At 38.3% G+C, this 12,361-nt stretch overlaps 1 protein-coding gene across 1 annotated transcript; it reads right to left on the bottom strand.

Annotated features, from left to right (window-relative positions):
* Positions 1-236: 236 nt before the first annotated feature.
* Positions 237-2,287, bottom strand: LOC126594982 (ubiquinone biosynthesis protein COQ4 homolog, mitochondrial). Its single transcript, XM_050261278.1, has 3 exons — positions 2,145-2,287; positions 1,537-1,745; positions 237-844 (listed from the first exon to the last, which is right to left on the bottom strand). The coding sequence occupies exons 2-3, from the start codon at positions 1,717-1,719 to the stop codon at positions 344-346; spliced, it is 684 nt and encodes a 227-aa protein (XP_050117235.1). The 5' UTR covers positions 1,720-1,745; positions 2,145-2,287; the 3' UTR covers positions 237-343.
* Positions 2,288-12,361: the final 10,074 nt, after the last annotated feature.

Genomic DNA, 12,361 nt, shown 5'->3' with positions numbered 1-12,361 from the left:
CTTCTCCATCTTTACATGGTCATTTCTGTTGTTTTCTATGTCGGATTATGATTGGAAACGCCGTCACTGGCCGGGGACACGCCTACGGAGTTTGTATTTACGTATCTCGGTTGCATTTTTCCGAAGAGAACGCCTAACTTAAGAGGAAAACGGAGGTGTTGATACGTTATCATATTGTGCACACGAAGATTCAATTTGTGAAGGTAAATTGAAATCGACCTGTAACTATTAACGTGTGCAAACAAAAACTTATTTGGGTTGACAAGAAAAACACAAGTTAATGGGTACATTGTGCTCGAGAAATTTACAGTCTCTCCGCCAAACAAGCTGAGGCTGCTGATGGTCAGGCTTGTTTAGGAGGAGCAGGGGCAGGAATTATACCCCACTTTCTCCGAACGTCCTCCAAATCCTCGTGAAAGTGCCGCTCGTAATACACGCACATGAGATCCGTGCACTGCATTCCAGCTTGGATGGCCCAAGGGAAGTAGTGTTGAAAGAACAATTTCCTTTGCTTCTCGTTGAATCTCACTGAGCCCCCTATGACGGACATCAGGCACATGGGAAGGTACATTTGCTCAAACTCTATTACCTTGAGGGCCGACTCCCCCATCAAGTTCGTTGGAAGGCCAAAAAGGGTGTGCCAGAAGTCATGCACCTCGCGAGCCCTCATGGCCACATATGCAAGCTCATCTGTCTCCATGAACCGCACTGGTGGTCGATCATCTGGGGAGAAGTTCCTAGATCCCATGAACTTTGCATAGGCAGCACCAAATGTGTTTGCTGGTAGATCCCATGCATGACCCACGTTTACAGATATTACACGGGGTTTCTCCAACAGTATGGCCTGGTAAAGAAAGAAATGCATTGGTCTTAGAATAACAAAGCAAAACCGTTGACAAAATAGGATTTCATTGCATACCAGCAACCAAATGGCTTTCAAGTACTGATTCCATAAAATTTAGATATCTCGAGCAATAGCCATTCTTAGTTCGTTATACGGGTGGCAAAAACAACGCAAAACAGTTTACATGAGAAGAATAAGTTCAATTAGAAGCACATTATAAGTAACACTATAAAAGAACACCAATTATTTACTGCAGTGGAAGAAGAATATATGACTTCAGTTTGCATTAGCTATCACCTATCTAAACTAAGAGCAGCAGCACTCAATACTCGGCAACAACAAGAACAATATTTAGCCAATTTTACACGAAAGACTGATATATGACTTCAATTGACCAGAATGGATATAACCCAGGTAGCAATTTTCACGATTCCCTTGCCGCTGTTAACAGAAAAAATGTTCAGTTCATATGACTTCCCTCAAGCAGACTTTCAAAGAACATGCTATGGACTCAAATAACCCGAAACTCCCAACACCTTCATTAACAAAACATAACTCAGATAGCTAAGCAGAAACTCCGTGCATAATTACGAGAAAGTTTTTTTGGCGAACAACTACTTAAACGCATAACATGTTATTTGATTAAGAATTGTAATCACTAAACAAGAAGGGTGAGGACAGAAGAGGCCTACCCTGCCTTCAGGGCTCCTCGTCATTCTTTCAAGAACTCTTTCAAATGCAGGTTTCCCAGTTGTCTCTCCAAGAGCTGCTATGAGATCAGCTCTTCTTGGGTCCAGCAATGCGCCCACAGCCGAACCGACCGCCACAGCCGCCTGCTGCCACCGGTTCAGCCGAACACGCGCACTTCCTAACATGGTAACTCACCGGTTTTCTTGCAATCCTAATCATTACATGCAAATTTCCGCAACAATTTAACCTTTACACGATAAAAAAAATAAATACAAGCATTGCCTTTGAAACATTTTCACAAATAGTTTCTGGGCAAATTACTGATTATTGCAACCAATGATGCGTAATTAACTATAAACTTTATAATCATCAAACAAAGAACTGAAGCACCCAATTTATGAATCATTGACAGTTTTAATAACATTAAGATTAGGAAATTAAGAAAAGCTTATCTAACAGGTCCCTGACGATTGCTATTGGGCAAGATCCCGACGATTACTAGGCAATTTTCTTCCTTTTTTACCTAAAAAAATTGGGTATTTAGAGTTAAAGGGGAAAACCTTAAAATTTTCTCGTAAACCATACAAAATTTGAAAAAAATTTTGTTTACCTGACTCCCTGAGTTTGGCACGGGAAGATCGGCGCTTTCAATCTTTGTTGCTGGGGCGGAGTAAGGCGGTTGTCTCTGTGGGTGGCCGTTGGTTTTGGTAGCAACAAGCAAGAGATAAGGGTTGGGCTAGATAAACATGGGCCTGCTTTTCTTTTTCCTCTCTGACCAATGGGCCGCTTCTTTAGTCTTAAGTTTTTTTTTTTTTTTTGGACAAACGGGTTAAATTGTTAAATGTTAGGACGAGAGGAATCATTGGAAATCGAACATGTTATTACTTAGCGCCACTTCGGTAAATCACCATCTGCTTTCTAGCCTCGGGTGGTGAGGTCAACATACAGCGGGTGAAGTTGGGTGGATTGTTTTTGTACCTAGTGCTTGACAACCATATGATCCGGTCATCCGGATACAATAGGAAATTCAAACTCGAATTGTGAGGATGGGCACGCTATATCTTAATCAATGAAAGTTTCAATTAATTCAGACAATGAGTCAACAATAATTTAATATCAAATTTGTCATCTAAAAAAATCAGAATACAAAGGGCGCTAACCTAGTCCTGTAACTCATATGCCGAGCCTAGTAGCGTGAGCTTGTAACTTAGCAAAGCATTAGAGTGATTGGTTGCCTACATGAAGCCTAACCAAGTGAGGTTACGGTGGTCTTAGTCTATTCACCTTGGGTGAAATCACACAAAGTGTGCTCCTAAGCCCTTGGGTCAGTAGGGTTCTCCATCCACCATGGTTGGGTAGCTGATATATAAAAATAAATAAAAAATAAAAAGAAAAGTCCTGTAACTCATATGCAGGTTGAGTTAATTTATTCAAATTTTGGTTTTTGATAGTGGAAGAATGAAGAGGAGGGGGGAAGTCGGGTAGGGTTTGAAGTGTAATGAAGTGGCTTGTTTTGTAATGCAAGAGCAAGCAGAAAATTAAATGCGGTATTTATGAGATATGGTGAGGGATGTAAAACTATGTGCCAATGCCATTTATATGCACCAGTTCAAAGAAATTCATCCTTGCCATAAAGAAGGTGGTTTTATTGCCCGGCGGCAATGTCTATCGAGAACATGGTCAAGTATATTAAGTTAAGTGTAATAATATAATGGGTAATACTATGTAAACTATAATTTTTAAACAAAATTTGCAAACCTAATGATGTGGTTGTAGATGATTAAAATATTAATTAAATGTCGATTAACGTGCATATTTGGTTAATATTTTTATTTTTAATTTTCTAACAAATTGTAGTATTACACTTTATGTACTTGACATCGGACACTGAAAAATGACTCCTTAGGTCTCAACTCAACCTCTAGTAGTTGAATTTCTTGACCTTAGCATGGCACTTTGTCTTCTTTCATCGAATCAGTCTTTTATAAATAACAGTTTAATATATTTTTTAACTATCCAAATGATTTTCGTCAAAATATCGCGATATTATCGATAATATCGCGATATTTTTTATAATATTGATATTTTGGCACTATGCTAATCGGAGAAGAATGCCGGAGCTTCTACAGCTTCGGCTAACTATAAAAGACCTCTTCCATCAGAACCTTGAAGGGGAACTACGGATCGGCGGCGACTCGGGATCTCCACCCATTAAGAAACATACCCAGAACTCCGAATCCTGAAACCGACGACGATGAGAGACATTGAAAGGGTGGTGGTGCGGAGCACCCGAGCCGGTGAGAACATCGGATCTCAACGCACCCTCTCGAAATACCGCAGCAAAATGCGTTTGAAAGCAGCTGCATGCCGGATCTGAAAGATGAAGGAGGATGATCGTCGCTGGGGGTGGGTAGGAGGACATGGCCGGATCGGGAAAGGACGCAGGGGGAAAAGAAAAAACAGAGGAGAAAGCAAAAAGAAGAACAGAAGAATAAGAGAAAGAAGAAAAGACAGAGGAACATACCGAGAAGGGAAAAACAAGAGAAAAACAGGAGGAGGAAGGGGGAAAGGGCGACCGACTCCAGCCGAAGCCAGAGTCGGTGCCGGAGAAAATGGGGTGAGAGAATGAGAGTTCTAGAGAGAGATAGAGTTGAGAACTGAGAGAGAGTGAGGGGTCCGAGAGGGACTCGGGAAAAGAGAGAGAGAGATAGGGTGAGGGTTAGTGGTCTGCCACATGGCAGCGTGACAGAGAGTGAGAATCAAGATGAAAGGTCCAGATTAGATTAGGATAAATGACTCAATTGCACAATTTATATAATTTCAGAGAAAGAGTGAAAATATAAATTAATCTGGGGGTCCATATTAGATTAGGATAAAGGACTCAATTTCAGGGAAAAAGTGAAAATATATAATTTCAGGGAAATAATGAAAAATTTGAACCTTAAAGAGTGAAAATTTTGCCAACTCGCTATATAATCAACTTAAATCAGTTAAATCCATCATGCAATGCATTTCCTTCCAATTTTTTGTGATAAACTAATAGATAATTGACTAAATAAACATCCTGCAAAGTTTCATTAAAAATTTCCAAGTTTTTCTTACAATTTCCGTGGTTTCCATGTAATTTTTATCGATATCGATATTATTCCGATATTTCCATCGATATTTCCGTGTTTTCGGACTACCGATATTACCGATATTTTCTTCCTTGTTTAAAAGTGACTGCCGATACCAATATAGGCATGAACCATGACGCGAATAATGAGAAAGATTTTTTAGATTCGACAATTTTATAAAATTATGCATACAAGTTTCTGACCACGTGACCAATCAAGTGATAAACAACATGATAAAGAGCACAACAAATTGGAACCGAATCTCCTTCAAATTTAATAAAATTGAGTATGTTGAGCAGGCAATCCAAATCGTTGAAATTTATCTAACGGCTACAAATAAGGGACCTTTTAAAGTTATAATAATTATAACCGTTTGATCAAATTTCAACGGTCCGTATCGCCTGCTCAGCAAGCTCAGTATATATGAATCCGAAGGGAATCCGATTGCCAACAAATTATCTCGACCTATAAGTAATTGTTTTTAATTCCTTCAAAACCCTAAACCTTAAATAAAAAAGGTTCAATTCTTCTTCACGAGGTAAATTGAAATTGGCGTTACATTATAAGATCATATTCAATCTTTGGAGTAAAACGTATAATTTTAGTCTAAAAAAATTTAGGTTATAACCGAAAAACAACTTTTCTGTAACATCCCACATCGCCCAGAGGAGTGATCCTTAAATGTTTATTTACATCCCTACCTAGCACGAGGCCTTTTGGGAGCTCACTAGCTTCGGGTTTCGTAGGAACTCCGAAGTTAAGCGAGAAGGAGGTCAGAGCACTCCCAGGATGGGTGACCCCACTGGGAAGTTGCTCGTGAGTTCCCAAAAACAAAACCGTGAGGGAATGGTAAGCCCAAAGCGGACAATATCGTGCTACGGTAGTGGAGCGGGGCCGGGAAATGATTCGCCCCGGGCCGAGATGTGACATTTTCTACTCCAATCCTTCTACCCTAAATTTTTTAGCCCGAAGTTATTAAAGAATAAATTTAGGTTATTTTTTTTAAGTAATTAAAAAAAATTATGTACACTATCCTAATTTAATTTTATGAACATTTTAACTTAAATATTGAAAAATCACTAAATTTGGGTGAATTTTGAGTTAAATAATTTTTTTTAATTATTTTAGTTGTTATATTTAAATTTGGGCTATTAGATCTTTTTTATGCCGTTGAATTTGATCATATTAAATTCAATGAAATTTCTAAATATAAAACAAATATAAATCTGGACCGTTGGTACATTTGAATTGTAGCCGTTGGATCAGAAAAAAGAGTCGTTCAGCTCATTGTTGCAGCCAACAAGAAGAGGACACGCCCACGTGGGTGGGGTTCGGCTGGTGTTGGGCTAGCTTGTTTGGCGCGTCCAAGAGTGGTTTTTGGATGTTTGGGCTTCACATCAGGCTTTCCACTCTCACATATGGGCTCTACCACTAATTTTGGGCTAAATCTTTGGGGAATTTGAGTTTTGTTTAGGTTTTAACACTTAACCCAATTTTAGAACAAGGGTTTGGGAGCAATGAGGAGAGAATAGAAGGAAAAATTTAAGATTTATTTCAATGGCTAAATAGTCAAAATGGTTCATGAGATTTGCATAACTCATCACTTTGGTCCCTAGCATTTCAAATCGATAAAAGTGGTCCCTAACATTGCCCACCATCCATCATTTTGGTCATTCTGTTAAAAACTCTGTTAAGTGTCCCGGAACTCTTGGCCGAAAGTTTGGACAATTTTCAAAGCTTCGTAACTCAATCATTTCTTAACCAAATTCGACCTATAATATATCAAAATGAATATAGGAAAGTGTAGAATAATATTACACCTATTTGGAAGCCCAATGGCTGCCAGAGATAGCCAGAAAATAGCCTCAAAGTTGACTGGTTCGAAGGAAAACTGGAAAACTCGCCAGAAGCTGGATAAACTTTAAACGTTCATAACTTCTTCAATACTCAACGAAATCAAGTGATTCAGAAATAAAAAGCATACTTCTCGATGAGAAGAAGAGATTGGTACCTTTTTTGACTGCTAAATCTCAGTAGTTTAGCTGAAAAAAGGCTTGAAAGTGGCTATCTTAGTCTCGAGTTAGCCACTTTTGAGCAGTTTTCCGGCCAAACAACGACAATTTAGCCATCTACAAAGGTACCATTCTCTTCGTCTTTGTTTTTAAATCACTTGATTTCGTTGAGTATTGAAAAAGTTATGAACGTTTAAAGTTTAACCGGTTTCCGGCAAGTTTTCTAGTTTTCCCTCGGACCAGTCAAATTTGAGACTATTTTCCGGCCATCTCCGGCAGCCATTAGGCTTCCAAATAGGTATAATCTTATTCTACACTTTCTTATCTTCATTTTGATATATTATGGGTCGAATTTGGTTAAGAAACGATTGAGTTACGAAGCTTTGAAAATTGCCAAACTTCTGACCAAGAGCTCCGGAACACTTAACGAAGTTTTTAACGGAATGACCAAAATGATGGATAATGAACAATCTAAATACCACTTTTATCGATTTGAAATGTTAAAGACCAAAGTAATGAATTATTTAAATCTCAGAGACTATTTTAATTATTTAGCCTATTTCAAGAGTTGAAATTGGTCTAAATGTCGTAAGACAAGAGCAAGTCTCGATCCGAAAAATAAAAATAAAAAGAGGCACCTGCACTTGGTGGCTATTTAATTTTATTTTATTAGAATTAAGGAAATGAACAGTCCCCAAATTCCCAAACGGACAAAAAATGCCAAAGGTTGTTGAGGGAATAGTACTAATACATTTAAGGCATGGAGAGAGAGGGAGAGAGAGAGGGACAGCTGGAGAAGAAGAGAAGGACGTTGGTTGACTGGGACCTGAGACAAAGCAGGACGGTACCATAAAAACTATCGTACATACTCCACACTACTCCTCCTTGCTCAAAGAGAAAAGAGAGACAGAAAAATCACAGAAAATCGTTTTACTGACCGATCACTCCAATGACTCATTCACTTTCTCACCCTCTCTGTTGAAAATAGAAGGATTTACAGTCCCGTGACAAAGTGTAAATTAATAATCACTGTTTAAAAAATCTCCGTCTTGATGTTAGAAGGTTGATCATCGTCTCGATTAATGCCTAGATGCTTGAAATTAAGAAAGAGTGCCTAGACTTACCGAGGCGTCTGTTTAGACCCCTAGGCACCTGCCTAACCCGTCCATACTCACTTAGGCACCTGTCTAGATCGCGACTTATTTAGACAGAAAATAGATAACTTTTATTTTATATTTTATTTTTTTCAATAAATTGTAATAAATTTGTTGCATACTTAAATGAACACGCATTATGTGCTTCCTATGTTTTCATTATGTTCCAATCCTTCATAATATGTATATCATTTTATTTTGTAGTTTATGATGAAACTATATATATTTTAAATATAAACATACATTTTTTACACGAAATATAATAAATTTACTCAAATTCAGCTAGTCCGCCTAGACATCCTCCTAAGCCCTACCTAACTGCCTAAGCACTAGGCTTCAAGGCAGCTAGGCTCCAACTCATCGCCTAATTAACGTTTAGCGTTTTTCAAAACCTTATTAATGATGCATTATTATGTAAATTTCATCGCACATGATTGGCAATGCATATTATTCAGGTAATTAGGCTTCTCGAGCTCAAATTCTTTGCATTTTCTTAATATAAACTAAAATATTTAAAGGAAAATATACATCATTAAATTTAAATACTCCGTAATAATCAACTCGTTTTATGTGGTATAGTAAACCGTAGACAGACTAGTGTTGGCGTTGGAGGTAGACAGCATGCGCCACTGCCTTACTGCCATCTGCTGCAGACTGCAATCTCTGCTGCCTTTTGCTTGTTCAACACTTCAAAAATCAAAGCGACATTTATATATTTGCATGGAGCTCTCTGTCCTTCGATTACACGTCACCACTTGAAACCAAACTAGCGTTTTGCGTTCTGGTTTCTGACCAGAAGAGAAAGAAATATTATGCGTACTGTCTGGGTAGTACTCATTTTACTCACCAAGCTATGTGGTCCAACAGGAATACAACATCTGTCATTTGTAATTCTCTCCCACTCTTAGAGTAACTCTACTGTTTGCAAAGACCTCCCCGAACTATTCACTATTTAATTCATACAATGAATATTAATTGTCATTAATTAATAGTAATTATTTTTTGTATCTCCATCGCTATATTGATAGCCCTAACAATATGTAATAAAATATTATTATTTTTTTAATTTATAATTAATATTATATTATTTACTTTGTATGAATTAATATTATATTATTAATGATCTTTTCTTTTTAGAAATCTCTTACTATCTCTCGAAACTTCTACTATTTTTTTCTGCTGCACTTCTAACACACAATAGAGCAACACACCTGAATGCCCTTCTTAATTTTTGCTGCACTTCTATAGTCCATGGCTTCGCGAAACGGTGTGGTGTAGAGGGGTGCTGTGAAGCTGAATCGCCCGGTTAATTTCAGAACATGTACTTCTCCATCTCCTTCACAAACTTGGCCGACAGGTTGGCGGTGTACTTCGCCAGATGCACCGCCACTTCCTCCTCCGTCTGAAACTTATCCACCTTCTCACACTGGCTCGCCATCCCTACTTATGCCGATGATGCGGAAATTGGGTTCTTGAAATCCGAGTGAACGAGTTTAATCGAAGGGATAGAAATCTTGGTGCCGATCGGATTGAGATTATTTCCAGCACTCGAGATGTATGCGATGAGGACAAAGTTGTGCGGAATGAGAGTGAGAAGGAAAGCTAGGTTTGCGGGAATATATGGAGGCTGGGAATATATGGAGGCTAGGAATGTAGAGGAGATAAGGGCTGACGTCACCCAGACTTCAGCCTTGCGTCACGTAGCATTTGAGCTCTCGGGCTGGCAACTCATGTCAAGCCTCTCCCTCGGGCCCACTCGGGCTCTATCACCAACACACGCTAGACCTCCCCACTTAGGCTCTCTGGCCCTGTTTGAGAGCCAGTCCATCGGGCAATAGCCCACGGTGGAACTGCTCTTAGTAACCAAACAAGAAATTTTTCAGTGTGACCGGTATACGGAATGGTACATCACGTGTCACTATACAAATGGTGTGATATGTGTTTTAAAAAGTTAATAACTTAAAAAATAAAATTTTCTACCACTTATATAAAAACACTTGGTGTACCTTTCGTGTTTCAGTCATAATGAAAAAAAATTTCCAACCAAACAGCCTCAAATAACCAAGCATTCATCTTTTCTTGTTCCTTTCTTACCATGGCCGATCTACCATGACAGACCACCTGAACCAGAATAATAATTTTCTTCCCATGGCAGATGTAAGCCAAAATGATAAAATTCAAGAAGTGGGAGTTCGAGACAGAAAAAAACACGAGTTTATTAGTTGCACTAAGCTTTCTCCGTCGATCCCACCGACAAACACTCCTCCAATCGTCGACTCCACCCAGCAGTGAATGCCACTGTCTTCTGCGGTGGTGAGGATGACGAGTTGGTGCTTCTCGCTTGGTGGTGAACATGGACTGGACGCCGGCTTTGCGAGTGAAGTCGAGACCGTCGCAGGGGCGAGGTTGTTGAATCCTAGATTATGGAACTTGCAAAATAATGGCAGAGCCGACGAGGCTGCGGTGCCCGGTTATGAGTATCGTCATCAACTTGTTCGAGCGGAAGGAAGACGAAGTGGAGAAGAAGATTTATGTTTGGTAACAGTTTTAAGGGTGAGGTTGTGTTTGGTTGCAAAGATAGAAAAGAATAAGGAGATGACATATGTTATATTTTCATAGGGACATATAGATTGGTGTGTCAAAATGGGTACTGACTTGTCAGTACCCAAGTATTGTCCATGTAAACTAACAAACTAGATGGACCAAAACTCATGAGTTTTGTCGTATAAATTAAAAAGTCATGACCCGTTTCCCAAAAAAAAAAAAAAAAAAAGTCATGACCTTTGTCCTTTTGGGGTAATTAGGGTTTACAAATCCAACTGGTCCCTCCTCACTCCTCTCACCATCAAAACCATGGATTATAGGATCATTTGATCTCATTTTTATGCATCAAAATATCAAGTTGGTCCATGGTCCTAAAAACATCTTGAGAACAAGAACTTAACATAGAACATGTTTAGTTTATACAACTTTACGTAAGTGGACCAGGATGTTAATTGGCAATAAAAATGTACCATGGCTGGTCTCCTTGAGGACAAGTACTATTTCACGTTATCTATTTGCTCAAAATGCATATAAAAAACCTCGTACATGTTTAGTTTTATCGTGATATTTTAGTTCAATAATATAATATTATATATAAATTTAACTTTGTATATAACTTTACGTAAGTGGACCAGGATGTTAATTGGCAATAAAAATGTACCATGGCTGGTCTCCTTGAGGACAAGCACTGTGTCACATTATCTGTTTACTCAAAATGCACATAAGAAACCTCGTTGTTTTTAAGTCCATGAAAATTCACATAAAATACACATAAGCGAACTCATTGCTTTTAAGTTTTAAGTCCATGAAAATGCAAGGGGGTCTACTCTTTGTGTGTGTTTTTTGGCATATAGGTGGTGTGGCTCTTCCACTTCTCACTTCAAAACACAATATTCTTAAACTTACGTATGGATAGGTGTTTAACATTTTCTTAAACGAAAACAATTGGTGATAGGAATGTTCTATTTTTTTTACAGTACTCTCGATAATAATATATCTAGTGAATACGAGGTGACGCATGTAACTTTGAGGATTACTACACATGGTTGCGAACCATAATGTCAAGGTTCGAATCCACCTCGTCGAGAACCAGCCCTTCCTCTTCATAACATTCTCACTCTCCTTGTCCCATTGAGATAGATAAAAACTTTAGCAAGACAATTTGTCTAGTCAATAAAATAATGTCACGTTGCCAGTTATTCTACCAAGCACGTATACCTAATTAAATTAGAATAAAAATTTTAAAATGTTAATAATTATTTACTTTCTAATATTTACACATGTCCCGATTCCCGAATCGTTACCCCTCATTCTCTTGTTACTATAACTAGGGGTGGTTCGGTATGGGATCCCATACCGAAATCCTTGTCTCGATTCTCAAACCAAAAATTTCGGGAATCCCAATTTCAATACCAATCCCAAACCAAATTTTCGGGAATCCCGAAATGATTTTGGGCTTTTGGGCATTTGGACTAAAATATTATGTTTTTGGGCTAAAATTGAACCTTTTAACACTTTTGGGCTGCAATCTGCTAAGAAACCCATTGCAATATGTGCCAATTGCAAGACTATGTTAATTTAAATGTAGATGCTACAATTGCAAGACTGCCAATCTGGATTCAAATGTAGATGCTACAATTGCAAGACTCTGTCGATTTAAATCATTCATATAGAAGTATGTGCAACTATTGAAGCCTTCATTTTCTATAGACTCTGTCGATCTAAATATATATTTAAAAATTAAATAATATATATATATATATTTTTCGGTTCGGTTTGGGAATACCGAAATCCCAAAAACTTGAGACCGATTTCCGTACCGAAATTTCGGGATCGGTTCGGTATTGGGTACCGAAATTTTCGGGAATTTCGGTTTAGGATTTTTTCAGTTTGGTTTCGGGAATTTTTCGATTTGGTTTGGGATTTTTGGGATTTTTTTCCAGCCCTAACTATAACTAGAACAAAAGTGCGTTTCCAAAGACGTGGGACCTCCCCGTGGTG

This window comes from Malus sylvestris, chromosome 13 (genome assembly GCF_916048215.2).
Source record: "Malus sylvestris chromosome 13, drMalSylv7.2, whole genome shotgun sequence".
In the NCBI taxonomy this organism is placed as follows: Eukaryota; Viridiplantae; Streptophyta; class Magnoliopsida; order Rosales; family Rosaceae; genus Malus; species Malus sylvestris.
Note: the sequence above shows the minus strand (reverse complement) of the source record. Positions and strands in the feature narration are given on the sequence as shown.